Below are 12399 nucleotides of genomic sequence, written 5' to 3' on the forward strand. Positions count from 1 at the left end.
ACATTGTTGTATTATGTGATGACCACTGTGTAACTACATGATTTCAAATTTAAAACCACTTTAAGCTTTTTTTTTAAGGAGATTTCTATAGAAAAAAAGTTTACCCACAAATAAATGAAAATAAGCACATGGGACAGTACTTACCTTCAGCGAAATGTGTCCCTTGTGCTGCTGTGTCCTCTTTTAGCAGGAATCTTCTTCTGCCGATGCTCAAGCCCTGCTGCTATAATATTCTGTTGTGTCAAGGCTTAATAGAATTAAGGGATGGGGGCATTGGAGGAGGGAGATTTTTGCAAAATGAGGACACAGCAGCGCAACAGACTCATCTCACTCAAATATTTTTTTTAACTAAGCTTTAACCTCCTCCTGCCCGCGGTATATCAGCGGCATCTCCTCATGGGGTAGACCTGTACAGATAATCAGGGAACTGACCATCAGTGCCCTGATTATCTCTGCAGCCCCAACAGTGCCCATCAGAAATTCCAGTCAATGCTGCTTTTCAGTGCTTGCTCATTAGTGCTGTCCTTCCGTGCCGCCTTTTATTGCTCATAAGTGCCGCCTAGCAGTGCTGCATATTACTGCTACCTCATCAGTGCTCATAAGTGCCACCTTACCGGTGCCTATCAGTGCAGCCTATCAGTGCCCATCAGTCTAACCTCATCAGCACACATCAGTGAAGGAGAAAAATTACTTTACAAAATTTTCGGACACACAGGAAAATAATTTTATATTTTCACATTTTTCGGTCTTTTTTCATTTGAGTTTATTTTTTGCTAAAAAAAAAAAAAAAAAGAGTGATTGAATGCCACCACAAGAGAGCTATATTTTTGTGAAAAAAATTATAAAAATTTAATTTGGGTACAGTTTTGCATGACCATGCAATTGTCATTTAAAGTGACCGCTTTGAAAATTGGCCTTGGCAGGAACGGGGTAAAAGTGCCCTGTATTTAAGCAGTTAAAGATGTATGTTTTTTAAAACCTAAACCCTTTTTAGATACTCCAATCACTTTTTATTGTTTGCAGTTGGAATCAGTTCCGCCAGCTGGTTGGTCAAAAGAGGAACGCTCTTGAATCTGCTCTAGAAATCCAAAATTATCACTTGGAGTGTAATGAGACCGTATGCTGGATGAGAGAAAAGACCAAAGTTATAGAGTCCACACAGAGCCTGGGAAATGACTTGGCAGGAGTTACTGCTCTTCAACGCAAGCTTACTGGTATGGAACGTGATCTTGAAGCCATACAAGGAAAAGTTGGGGACCTTCGTTTAGAAGCTGATAAGCTTGCTTCAGAACACCCACAGAGAGCTTCAGCTATTACTGGTCGTTTATCTGAGATAGATGAGACTTGGGATGAGTTAAAGGACACCATGAAAAGGAGAGAAGAAACCCTAGGGGAAGCAAGCAAGTTGCAAGGATTTTTACGTGACTTGGATGACTTCCAGAGTTGGTTGTCTCGGGCTCAGACTGCCGTAGCATCTGAGGATGTCCCAGCTGACTTGGTTGAGGCAGAACGCCTGCTTGCACAGCATGAAAGCATAAAGAATGAAATTGAGCGTTATGGAGCAGACTACAAGAGGATTAGAGATGTTGGTGAAGAAGTAACTCATGGTCAAACTGATGCCCAATATATGTTCCTGCAACAGCGGCTTGAGGCTCTAGACACTGGCTGGAATGAGCTGAGTCAAATGTGGGAGAACCGACATGAGCTGCTCTCTCAAGGCTACAGCTTCCAAGTGTTCCTAAGAGATACTAAACAGGTGGAGGGCTTCCTAAATAACCAGGTAAGGTGGTTAATACATTGGCTAAGCTTTTTATACCTTTAGTGTTTCGGTGATGATAAATGACCTAAAAAGTAGAAAAGATAACTAGAATGCCGAGTTGCAGGTACCTTGTAAATACTTTAGATACCTGTTAGTTTTAAAAATTAACTGTGTCCCTGTGTGGCCACTTAGCTTTGATTATGTTATATCCTTGCTGGTAATGTGCCCTGCCTTGTGACATTTGATGGTCAATGCCAGAGCCTTTACTGCCCATGATGGCTCTGGCATATGAAAGATAAAAGATGGGGGGGGGGCGGAGAGATTAACCTAGACTTTGAGAAATCGCAATGCCTGATATACAAGACTTGAATCCCTTGGATTCATGGGGCTCCATGGGTATTGATTTGAATAAAACTGGTACTTTCAGGTACCACAAGGTGTCTGCACTGTTGAACTGGTATCTTGGGCTATTCAGTTTGTCAGGTGTCAAATATTTACTTGTATCATGTTAATTGCTGAAAAATCTCAGTACAGTGATGCTGAACAATATTTTTGTTCTCTAAATAATTTATACATGTCCACTACTTAATGACCCTGTAATCTATTTTTCATTAAATAATTTCTTACTGTGTTTTTCTGCTTCCTTGTAATGTCCTCTGTGAGCTCCCAAACTTCTCATTTTCCCTTCACTTCCATTTGTTTGCAATGAGCAGTGCACTGTCTGTTTCTGTCATGTGCAGTGCCCTAGACACATTTCAAATCCCATAGTTACTAGTCGTCCTCCGGTGAGGAAGAGAGGGATAGCTACATTCCAACATACAGTACAGCAGGACCATGGAGAACGAACATAGCCACCCTCCAACAAAAAGTCAGATCGCAGCACAATAGAAAAGATTTTTTTTTTTTTTTAAATCCGAGGTTAGTGTCGTTTTAATAAAGGCAGAAATTACCAACTAACTAACTTCTTTAGTGAAGAGCAAATATAGTATTGCATAATAAAAAAAAAAAAACATTTATTCAGTGCCACAAATTTTTATAATTACATCTTTCTTGTCAATTGAAGGGCACAAGAATTCTTAAACTATCGGGTTATACCGCCACCTTTAGGTGGTTTGGATACTGGCAAGCAGAATTGTAGACCAGCCCCAGATAAACCCCCTCCTACTACCAGCATGTCTGTTTTTTGCTAGTTTTCTAGGGTGATGGATGTCTTGTTCAGCTCTGCTGAGAAATGTCCAACCTTTTTTGCGATCTATTTTTTTTAATTAGTATTCCTGCAATAAATTTGCTGAGCTGGTCCCTTTTTTATGCAACTATCCTGGTCAGCTTTTCCTAAGCCTGACTTCAAATTGCTGGACCCCACTGGATTGGAAATGCAGGGCTAGCCTGGAATGTGATGTTAAGGCTCTGGACTCTTCATTGTGGTGGTTTTCAGACCTTTGTGTACTACAACCCCTGGCAAAAATTATGGAATCACCAGTCCCTGAGGATGTTCCTTCAGTTGTTTATGGTTGTAGAAAAAAAGCAGATCACAGACATGGCCAAAAAACTAAAGGCATTTCAAATGGCAACTTTCTGGCTTTAAGAAACACTAAAAGAAATCAAGAAAAATAATTGAAATCAACAAAGTATTAGTGATGTGCTGGAGTGTTATTTTGTTTGTTTTTCATGATTCCATAATTTTTTCCTCAGAGTTGAGTGATTCCATAATTTATTCCCTGTGCTTGTTCTATAAATCTAACTGTTACTGGCCACCACAATTATTTTTCTTGATTTCTTTTAGTGTTTCTTAAAGCCAGAAAGTTGCCATTTGAAATGCCTTTAGTTTTTAGCCATGTCTGTGATCTGCTTTCTTTCTACAACAATAAACAACTGAAGGAACATCCTCAGGGACTGGTGATTCCATAATTTTTGCCAGGGGTTGTAGTAAAAATTAGCCATGGAGCACTTTCCAGGTCCAGAGCTGTGACATTGCCTCAATGCTTGACCTTGTCTTTAAGAGATAAGTTCACCTTTTTACAAAAAATAATGAATGCAAATTTTTTTTGCAGGTTAAAAAACGTGCATTTATTATTTTTTTTGTTGCAAGAGCCTGTAAAGCATTGCACCAGTGATCAGTAGTTTGCTGATGCCATGCAGGACTCCTGCAGACCTGTTAGTGTACTTTGTACAGACAAGCCGATATACTCTGACAGGAAGAATCCTTGAGCTACCACAGCACTGTTGTAGTTCATTGAGAACTAAAAGCTGACAGCTGCTAAGGCTGTCGGAACTTGTAGTTTACCATTCACAGAACACTGTGAATGAGTGACGTGGCAGGGCGCAGCCCCACATTGCCATGCTTTTTTTTTTTTGACAGCTGGCGCAGAGAGAAGATCCCCACTAGCTGTCAAAGTGTTGGATTGGGGGAGTGTTTATCGGGGACCGGTCCTTATATGGGGGTAACATGTTATGAAAGGTGAACTTATTCTTTAAAGACTAAGCTTGTGAGTAGACACTGCAGGCTGAACACTGGGAGTTACCTTGTTATTAGGACTGCTGAGTACGTTTCAAATTTCCCGCTTTCTGTTGGTCTAACTGCAGAAGGAGGGTTTGAGCGTTTATCCACTGGGTGCGGTGTCACACACAATCTGCCATTCCCACTATTAAGCATTGAGGAAACACCTGTCCACTGCTGCTCCTACATGCAATAGACATGTAGAGTTCTTCTCTTTAGTTCATTTCTACTGTCCGCCTAGAGAAACTTGGCTACTTTTGGTCATCTGACCCTACACCAGTGTTAATTTAGGCACAAATTTCGATTTAGTTTTAGGACTAAAATGGCATTTTAGTCGCATTTTAATCTACTGCAAGTGTTTTAGTCTTATTTAGTCGACTAAATCTCCAGTACATTTTAGTCCATTAAAACAAATTTTCTTTATCGTACATCATGGGACACAGAGCCTTAAGTATTTAATGGATTAAAGGCCACCTTCCAGTGATAGACACTGGTATACCCAATCCAGGAAGTTCACTCCCTATATAACCCCTCCTCCTTCCAGGAGCACATCAGTTTTTTCGCCAGTGCCTAAGGTGTTGGTCACGAGTGAAGATGTGCTCTGAAGGAGCTCCAGGGGGGATCCATGCTGGATTTAAATAGCCTCCATAGACCAGATCCATCCAAAGTGCCATTGACGCCTAAAAGGATAGTACCTGTGGCCTTGTATCTGAAGCACAAGGTTTTTACCTGTAATGCCTCTTTGTAGGGCTGGACCCCAGGAACCCAGGGCTTTGGTCTTGCTACATTACCTAGCTTTCCTGGTTGGGTGCTTTACAGGTCTAAGGGGATTGGAACACCAATATCTATTGACCGGGTACTTGAAGGTTTGCTAAACACAGCCCGCCGTGATGGGTGAGGGTTGGATTGTCTGTTAATTCAGCAAATCCTACGGTGGGGATAACGTAAGGGAAACTTAGGTATTAAAAACACCTATATATTCTTCCTTTAGGGAAAAAAATGTTGTCATGCCTTAATTCTCCACTAGAGGGAGTCTATGCACATACCTTACTCTGTTGAAGGGACCGGAGGGTTAGTGCAGGGCTTGACAAATTTGCTTGGAATCTAGGAGCCAGCTAAAAAAGTTAGGAGCCAGGTTTTTTGTTTTTTAAACGACCGACAAAGCTTTATTTTCAATATAAAAATGAACCAATCTTAAATTTACACAGAAAGACGACTAGAACGAATGTGACTGTTTTTATTTCCTGCCATGCAGGGACACAAGACTGCCATATCCCCGCTAAGGGTCCGATCAGGTCCGCCTGAAAAACTGATAGGCGAACCTGATCAGACGGCCCATGTGAAAGGGGCCAAGCAGGGAGATGACAAATAACATTCATTTTAATTAACCGCTTCCTTCCCGCAGGACGACTATATACGTCCTGTCTTTGAAGAGAAATACCGTTGTTATGGTAGCAGCTAGCTACCATAACCCTGGTATCCTCTTCAAGAGCCGGCGGTTCTCTTTCAGATAAAAGTGGTCTCTGCAGAGGATTCGCCGCAAGATCACTTTTATCAGCGGCGGGAGAGGGCCCCCCCTACTGTCGCGCTCCGGTGCCCTTCACCGCTTACCGTGGCCGTCGGTAACGGCAGAGGCGATCCGGACCTGTCCCTGGCCTGACATGGAGAAGATGGCCCCCCGCCCGTCTCCAAGTCATTGCAGGGCGGAAGCGACATCAAATGTGTCACTTCCGCCCATAGCTCTTAAAGGGACTTTTTTTTTTTTTTTAATGCATTTTAGTTTAAATATGAGATCTGAGGTCTTTTTGACCCCAGATCTCATATTTAAGAGGACCTGTCATGCTTTTTTCCTATTACAAGGGATTTTTACATTGTAATAAAAGTGACTTTTTTTTTTTTTTTTTTGAAGAACAGTGAAAAAATAAAAAATAAAAGTTAAAATAAATAAGAAAAAAAAAAGAATAATTTTAAACGCACCCCGTCCCGCCGAGCTCGCGTGCAGAAGCGAATGCACATGTGAGTAGCGCCCTCATATGAAAGCGGTGTTCAAACCACACATGTGAGGTATCGCTGCAATTGGTAGAGCAATAATTATAGCCCTAGACCTCCTCTGTAACTCAAAACATGCAACCTGTAGAATTTTTTTAAACGTCGCCTATGGAGATTTTAAAGGGTAAAAGTTTGTCGCCATTCTACGAGCGGACGAAATTTTGTTGGGAATCAATTTACTCTGCGTAACATTATCTTTCACAATATAAAAAAAAAAAAAAAACTGGGCTAACTTTACGGTTGTCTTATTTTTTTAATTAAAAAAAGTATTTTTTCCCCAAAAAAGTGCGCTTGTAAGTCCGCTGCGCAAATACGGTGTGACAAAGTATTGCAACGACTGCCATTTTATTCTCTAGGGTGTTAGAATAAAAAATATATATAATGTTTGGGGGCTCTAAGTAAAGGGAAGGAGATGGGGGCAGTGAAAACAGGCAGGGGAAGTACCATTAGCATTGGTGGTTGTCTTGTCATACCAACGGCCACCACAAGAGGGTGCCCGTTTGCAGAAGGAACCATAGGATTGCAAAAGGCCACAAAGCCGCGGCCTCAATTACCGGGGCGGCCAACGCGATCATGCGGGGGGGGGGGGTGTCGCACGGAGGCAGGATACCCCAGCTGTGCCGCCCCAGGCGCCAGGTTGCTAATTCTAGTCGCAAATGTGACCTGGCGCCCAGGTTTGTCGAGCCCTGGGTTAGGGGGATATCAGCGGTGTCCCCCCTTACATTACCCCCCGCGCTGCGGGGAGTGCAGAGGTCCCGCAGTTACTGCTACTATTGTACTATTGTTATGCTGTTATAGTTGGTGTTTGCCTGCTACTAAACAGGTCTCTGCCTCCCCTCCCCTCCCTCGTGGTGGGTCTTGTGCGCGGAAACATTTTAAAATTGAAAGAGGGGCGAATTTTTCCACGAGGACACACGGCAGGCAAAAAACAAATCCACAGCTGGGACAGTCTCTCCTCACTGAAGAGGAGGAAACAAGCAGTCTGAACACAGGGACACAGAAGAGCTGTGGAGCACGGGTTGCAAACTGGCAATCCTGTTACAGGAGGGACACTATTTTCCCAGCACTAGGCTGAACTTTATAGCAGCTTTATTGTCATTACTATATTTAGCGATTAAGTGCAATTGTATAGTGCCTCTGTTTGTTTTTACTTAGGACTATGCTTGTTAAAAAAGACACCACACAGGTACTAAAGATTTCACCCCCAGGCGCTAGGATCTCGAGTCACATTTCCACTCTGTGATCCTCGCCTGAATTACCAACTATGGCAAGCCGGGGTGAGCCATTGGAACAAATTGATGGTGCAACTGCTTCTCACATCTCAGCCCCTATATATGTGACTCAAGATGTCCTTCCTCCATCCTGCAGGGTCTGGAAGGAAGATTAGCGGCTTTAATCGCATCCTCCATTTTAATGGATAGGAAGCGTGCTAGATCCCCTCTCCCACTTCAGAACCTTTGCAAGGGGAACAGTGGGCTCAGGATGAGGTGAGGTGTTACCCTCATGACCGGTTTTCCCGTTGGAATAAACTCTGAAGGTTTTTCCGACGGAATTCCGCTCAAGCTGTCTTGCATACACACAGTTACACCAAATTCCGACCGTCGTCCAGAACGCGGTGACGTACAACACGTGCGACAGGACTAGAAAATGGAAGTTCAGTAGCCAATAGCTTCCGTCTCGTACTGGCTTCAGCGTATGCGTCGTTTTTGGTGCGTTGGAACAGCATATAGACGATCGGTTTTCCCGATAAGAATTAGTTCCGTCGGAAAAATTTAGAACATGTTCTCTTTCTAGGTCCGACAGAATTTTCGACGTAAAAAGTCAGATGGGGCATTCATACGATCGGAATATACGATGAAAAGCTCCTGTCTGACTTTTTCTGTCGGACATTCCGCTCGTGTGTATACGGCATTAGTCGATCAGGAGGAAAAACAACCCGATGATTCCTCTGTGGAGGAAACAACGGTAGATTAACCTTTTTCAGCCTCACAATCTGAGAAATTGCTGATACAAACTCTTACGGAGATGGTTCGTTCCACTTTCGTGCTGCCCCTAACGCAGTCTCCTGAAAGCTGGGTTTCTTCCTGGGGTTCCTTTAAAACCTGCATGTCCCTATATTTCCCGCTCACCAAAAGTTTCTGCGGTTCGAGTTAGAACAGCAGCATTTTCAGTTTGTAGCCCTGCCCTTTGGGCTAGCCACAGCATCCCAGGTGTTCACAAAAGTGCTGGCCCCACCTCTAGCCAGGTTAAGGGCACAGGACATAACAGTCGTAGCGTACTAATAGATTAGTCGGTGGCTCGTTTGGAGCAAAGCGTACGCACTACAACCAATTATCTGGAGAGTTTGGGTTGGATTCTCAACCTAGAGAAATCTTCCTTATTACCACTAAAAAGGCTGGAGTACCTGGGTCTGATCACAGACACAGCCCAGGAAAAGGTGTTCTTGCCTCAGGCAAAAATCAACTCCATAAGAGAGCTGGTGCAGATGGTCAGGTCAAAGGGTGATCCCTCCATTTGCCTTTGTATGAGGTATCCTGTTTGCATGGAACAAAACAATTCAAGCTTTAGACTTGCCAATGCGGCTGTCCCCAAGAGTGTCCCAAAAGCCTCACTTGGTGGTTTCTAACCCAGAATCTGTTGAAAGGAAAATCCTTCAGACCAGTCATCTGGAAAGTGGTAACGACGCATGCCAGCCTTTCAGGCTGGGGAGCAGTACTAGAGAAGACAACTGTCCAGGGACAGTGGTCAAGAACCGAAAGAACCTTACCCATCAATATCCTAGAGATTCGGGCAGTGCGTCTGTCTCTAAAGGCCTGGACTTTCAGATTATGGGATTGTCCTGTCAGGATTCAATCCGACAATGCCACAGCTGTGGCCTATATTAATCGCCAAGGGGGCACCAAAAGTCTCTCAGCACAGAGAGGGGTGAACCATATTCTAACTTGGGCAGAAAGGAATGTTCCATGCCTATCAGCAGTCTTCATTCCGGGAATAGAGAATTGTCAGGCGGACTACTTGAGTTGCCAGCAGTTATTCCCAGCGGAATGGTCTCTTTACCCCGACATATATCAGGCTGTTTGCCAAAGATGGGGGACTCCGGACATAGATCTTCTAGCATCCAGGTTCAAGATGAAGTTAGTCAACTTTGTGGCCAGAACAAGGGATCCACTCGCATGCGGAACGGTTGCGTTGGTGACCCCATGGAATCAGTTCTCACTGATCTATGCATTCCCCCCTATTCAGTTGCTGCTTCGACTTCTTTGCCGGATCAAGCTGGAAAAGAAAGCTGGTAATTCTGGTGGCACCAGCATGGCCCAGAAGGTCATTGTATGCAGAAATCATAAAGATGGCAGTGGAGGGCCCATGGTCACTCCCACTACGGCCAGATCTGCTCTCACAGGGACCCATATTCCAGCCTTCCTTACGGTCTCTAAATTTAACGGCTTGGCTATCTAAACCCACATTCTGAAGAAACGTGGGCTTTCCGGGTCAGTTATCTCTACCCCAATTAATGCAAGGAAGCCAGCTTCCAGAACTATATATTATAGAGTCTGGAAGGCTTATGTTTCCTGGTGTGAATCCAAGGGTTGGCACCCTCGGAGATATATCATAGGCAGAATTCTTGCCTTTCTACAATTAGGGGTAGAAATGAAATTGGCCTTAAGTAATATTAAAGGCCAAGTCTCAGCTTTATCGGTCTTACTTCAAAGACCACTTGCTACACATTCTTTAGTCTGGGGTTTTATGCAAGGGGTAACGCGGCTTAATCCACCCGTCAAACCTCCCTTGAACCCTTGGAACTTGAATTTAGTTTTGTCTATGTTATAAAAACAGACATTTGAACCAATACATCATATTCCCTTAGTCCTTCTGACAAGGAAGTTGGTGTTTTTGGTTGCTATATCCTCAGCAAGGAGGGTTTCGGAATTGGTTGCTCTTTCTTGTAAAGAGCCATATTTGATTTTTCAGGAGGACAGAGTGGTATTGTGCACTCATCCAGTTTTTTTTTACTCAAAGTGGTCTAAGGTTTTCACCTGAACCGAGATATTGTCCTGCCATTGTTTTTTCCAAAACCATGTTCCAGGGAAGAAAAGTTACTACATTGTCTTGAAGTGGTGAGAGCAGTGAAAATGTATTTAAAGGCAACTGCTCAGATTCGTAGGACTGATGTCTTATTTATTCTACCAGAGGGTCCTAAGAAAGGACAGGCAGTGTCGAAATCCACTGTCGCTAAGTGGATTCGGCAAGTGATAATTCAAATTTATGATTTAAGGGGTAAGATTCCCCATTTTCAAGTTAAGGCGCACTCTACCAGGGTGGTTAGTGCTTCTTGGGCAGTGTGTCATCAGGCCTCCATGGCTCAGATCTGTAAGGCCGCAACTTGGTCTTCAGTGCATACATTCACAAAATTTTATCAGGTGGATGTAAGGAGGGTATGAGGATATAGCCTTCGGGTTCCAGTGTGCTGCAGGCAGCAGTATAGGTCCTCAAGTCTGGAGGTACCCTCCGGTTTGTGTCTCCCTCCCCTCAAGTAGCATTGCTATTGGACGTCCCATTAAGTAATTACTTAAGGCTCTGTGTCCCATGATGTACGATAAAGAAAATAGGATTTTTATAACAGCTTACCTGTAAAATCCTTTTCTTTGAGTACATCATTGGACACAGAGGTCCCTCCCCTCTTTTTTTGGGGTTTAAGTATATTGCTTTGCTACAAAAACTGATGTGCTCCTGGAAAGAGGAGGGGTTATATAGGGACTTCCTGGATTGGGTGTAACCAGTGTCCATCACCTGAAGGTGGCCTATAACCCATTAAATAATTACTTAAGGCGCTGTGTCCCATGATGTACTCCAAGAAAAGGATTTTACAGGTAAGCTGTTATAAAAATCCTATTTTAGTCGTCTAAAATCTAATGGGTGGAGTTAAATTGTAATGCATTATTTAAGCATTTCTCTACAATTTCCAAATTCATTATATAGTACTGCTGGAGTGGAAAATTAATTGTTATTAATTATGGTATTAAGGTTTGAACATGCACTACAAACACAAATTTAGTCATCATATATTCTATTATTTAATAATAATTATAATAATATAATATTATTAAAATAATAATTATTTAAAACCGTTTCGTCAAGAATATTGCTTTTTTGACAAGAGTAAAGTAAAAATAAAAACTTTGCCTGATCGTGATGATGCCACCGTACGGTGCACAATCATTTACATGAACTTTAACAGTTCAAGAAAGTGAACAGAACACAGCAAAACATTTCAGCAGCTTGGCCTGGTGTCAAGAAGGGCAGCAAGAGGCCAGGCCACTATCTCCCTTTAGGAAAAACATCAGCGACAGACTGGTATTCTGCAAAAGGTACAGGGATTAGACTGCTGAGGACTGGAGTTAAGTCATTTACTCTGAATCCCCTTTCTGATTGTTTTGGGGCATCCAAAAAAACATTGTCCAAAGCTTGTGAAAAGGTGTGCATGGGTGTTACACGATCAGTCCTGTGTCATGCTCATGCCAACAGTAAAGCATCCTGAGACCATTCATGTGTGAGGTGGGTTGCCGCTCAGCCAAGGGAGTGAGGTCAATTTTGCCTAAAAACACAGCCATGAATAAAGAATGGTACAAAAACATCCTCAGGCTCCCAGAACAACTTCTAACCATCCAAGAACAGTTTGATGAAGAATGCCTTTTCCAGCATGTTCCCCAAGCCACAAAAGTGATATCTAAGTGGCTTGGGGAACAAAACATGGAAATTTTGAGCCCATGGCCAGGAAACTCCCCAGACCTTAATCCCCTTGAGAACTTGTGCTTAATCCTCAAGAGGCGGGTGAGGGAACTAACAAAAACCCCACAAATTCTGACAAACTCCAAGCATCGATTATGCAAGAATGGGCTGTCAGTGCCATCACTCAGGATGTGGCGCGGAAGTTGATTGACAATGACAACATGCCAGGGCGAATTGCAGAAGTCTTGTCAGAAGAAGGGTCAACTCAACACTGCAAATATTTACTCTTTGCATAAACTTAATGTAATTGTCAATAAAAGCATTTGACATCTATGAAATGCTTGTAATTATACTTCAGTATACCATA

General features: G+C 43.0%; 1 protein-coding gene across 3 annotated transcripts in view; it reads left to right on the plus strand.

Moving 5' to 3' along the window:
• Positions 1-12399, plus strand: part of SPTBN2 (spectrin beta, non-erythrocytic 2) — a 1434510-nt gene that overhangs the window by 1180918 nt on the left and 241193 nt on the right. For all 3 annotated transcript variants that reach the window (XM_073605131.1, XM_073605132.1, XM_073605133.1), the window contains one exon: positions 1024-1780. In XM_073605131.1, the coding sequence (XP_073461232.1) occupies positions 1024-1780 (757 nt within the window). The remainder of the gene's footprint in view (positions 1-1023; positions 1781-12399) is intronic.

The sequence above is a fragment of the Aquarana catesbeiana genome, linkage group LG11, assembly GCF_042186555.1.
Source record: "Aquarana catesbeiana isolate 2022-GZ linkage group LG11, ASM4218655v1, whole genome shotgun sequence".
NCBI classification, from domain to species: domain Eukaryota; kingdom Metazoa; phylum Chordata; class Amphibia; order Anura; family Ranidae; genus Aquarana; species Aquarana catesbeiana.